Here is a 1,809-nt window from a genome sequence, read left to right as displayed (position 1 = left end):
AGCAGATATTTCCTTTGCAACATTTCAACCAACAATTGGTCCAGTTATCAACGCTATTTTCAAGTTTTGAACAACTCGACTTTCAAGATCTACATATCTACATGTGCCCGTGTTTCCGTTTATCAACGTTATATTTTAAGATCTGTGCAAGAACTCAGCTAACAAATGTTTCCGCTTATAAAAGATATCACTAATTATAAAAGTCACTAATCATAGCCACTTAAACATCACATTTTTTCGAAAAATAGTATAACCAATGTGTTTTTTTAACTTTTATTACCAAATGTTTTAAACATTCTCAAAATACGTACCCTCCCCTTCCCAAAATGACACCCTATAATAGTCCCTGATTGTGAGATTGCTTTATACAGAATGGAAAATTATTTACAAAATCTGTGAAGGTAGAAGAAAATAGGCTCACGTTAAAAAAGAAAAATGCAAAAAATATTGAACTGTTCAACTGTAAACTTACAAATAAACTTACAGGAAACATGAAAATAGATAACATAAAATAATAACAAGATCAAACGAGAGACACTTATCCAATGACCTGCAAGAAAACGTCGCCATTGTTTCACATTCTATTGAAAGTTAGCAAGACAAAAAAAGTCCCTCATCCAAGTAAAAATAACATAAATATATTCCTTAATATGAACGTATGTTTAGAATAAATTAAAAAATATCATTTAATATTTGTTATTGGTGCAATAATAGCATACTAGTTCTAAACATTTCCAGGCTCAAAGATGCTGTCGTGATCAAATAGACGAATCAACTCCTCACAGACTTCATCATAAACTTCGTTTACCAATTCGCCATTTGGAGAGTGAGAAAAAAACAAGGAAAAAGATTCGTAAAATTAATCACCATTATAATGGAAAAGAGGCCAACTGTCATCATAAGTCAATAGAAAAAAAGTGGAAACTGAACGGTAACTGCTCTTCTTCTGCTTTTACCAATAAATTTTTGGAGTAGAAGCTAGAAATACAAGAAATATTTCAAATTTATTCTGTTTATAAACCCTTGGAAGGACATATAAGTTAATGATTTTTCAAGATGTCTGTTATGTGAACGTATCAGACAAGGTAAATTGTAATATCTAACACTGAAGTTCAAATGTTTCAGATCTTTTGTTGTTTCATCACAAAAATGTAGCTAATTCGGGGGCGTAAGTTTAAATCTGTGTAAGAGATGTGTTTTTTTTGTTTTGTTTTTAATTATGCACAAAGCTACACAAGGGCTATCTGTGCTCTGCCCACCACGGGTATCGAAACCCGGTTTCTAGCGTTGTAAATTCGCAGACATACCGCTGTGCCACTGGGGGGCAAGAGATGTGTTTTGTTGAATGTATTTGAGTATTTTTTGAAATATTGAACATTATCTTTACCGTTGTACAAATCTGAATAGGTCACGTTTAGGGCTGATATACTTATCAACCCTACTAGAAGAGCTAAAGTACATTTGTACAACATATATATCTGATAACATTCAGTTAAGTTTTTAAGTTATTTTACAACTGAAGTAAAACGCTATATTATTTAAGGTATGTAGCAGTCAACAATTTGTCCGGTGTAAAATACTAATCATTATAAGTACTGGACTTTTTCAGAGATTTTTTGTTTTGGTTTTACAGATGACTCAGATAACTTTATATTTGTTGGTGGAATACATAACTAATTTGTAACCAAATAATTCGGCCCGGCATGGCCAGGTGGTTAGGACGCTCGACTTGCAATCTGCGGGTTCGAATCCCCGTCACACCAAACATGCTCGCCCTTTCAGCCGTGGGGCGTTATAATGTGACGGTCA

At 33.4% G+C, this 1,809-nt stretch overlaps 1 protein-coding gene across 1 annotated transcript in view; it reads left to right on the top strand.

The window, feature by feature from the left end:
- LOC106461598 (sodium/hydrogen exchanger 1-like) overlaps positions 1-1,809 on the top strand; it is a 75,997-nt gene that overhangs the window by 67,617 nt on the left and 6,571 nt on the right. Inside the window, exon 10 of the mRNA XM_013921439.2 lies at positions 739-931. Within this exon, the coding sequence (XP_013776893.2) occupies positions 739-931 (193 nt within the window). The remainder of the gene's footprint in view (positions 1-738; positions 932-1,809) is intronic.

Source organism: Limulus polyphemus, unplaced genomic scaffold, assembly GCF_000517525.1.
Source record: "Limulus polyphemus unplaced genomic scaffold, Limulus_polyphemus-2.1.2 Scaffold996, whole genome shotgun sequence".
In the NCBI taxonomy this organism is placed as follows: Eukaryota; Metazoa; Arthropoda; class Merostomata; order Xiphosura; family Limulidae; genus Limulus; species Limulus polyphemus.
The sequence above is the reverse complement of the archived record's forward strand: the minus strand, read 5'-3'. Positions and strand labels throughout refer to the sequence as shown.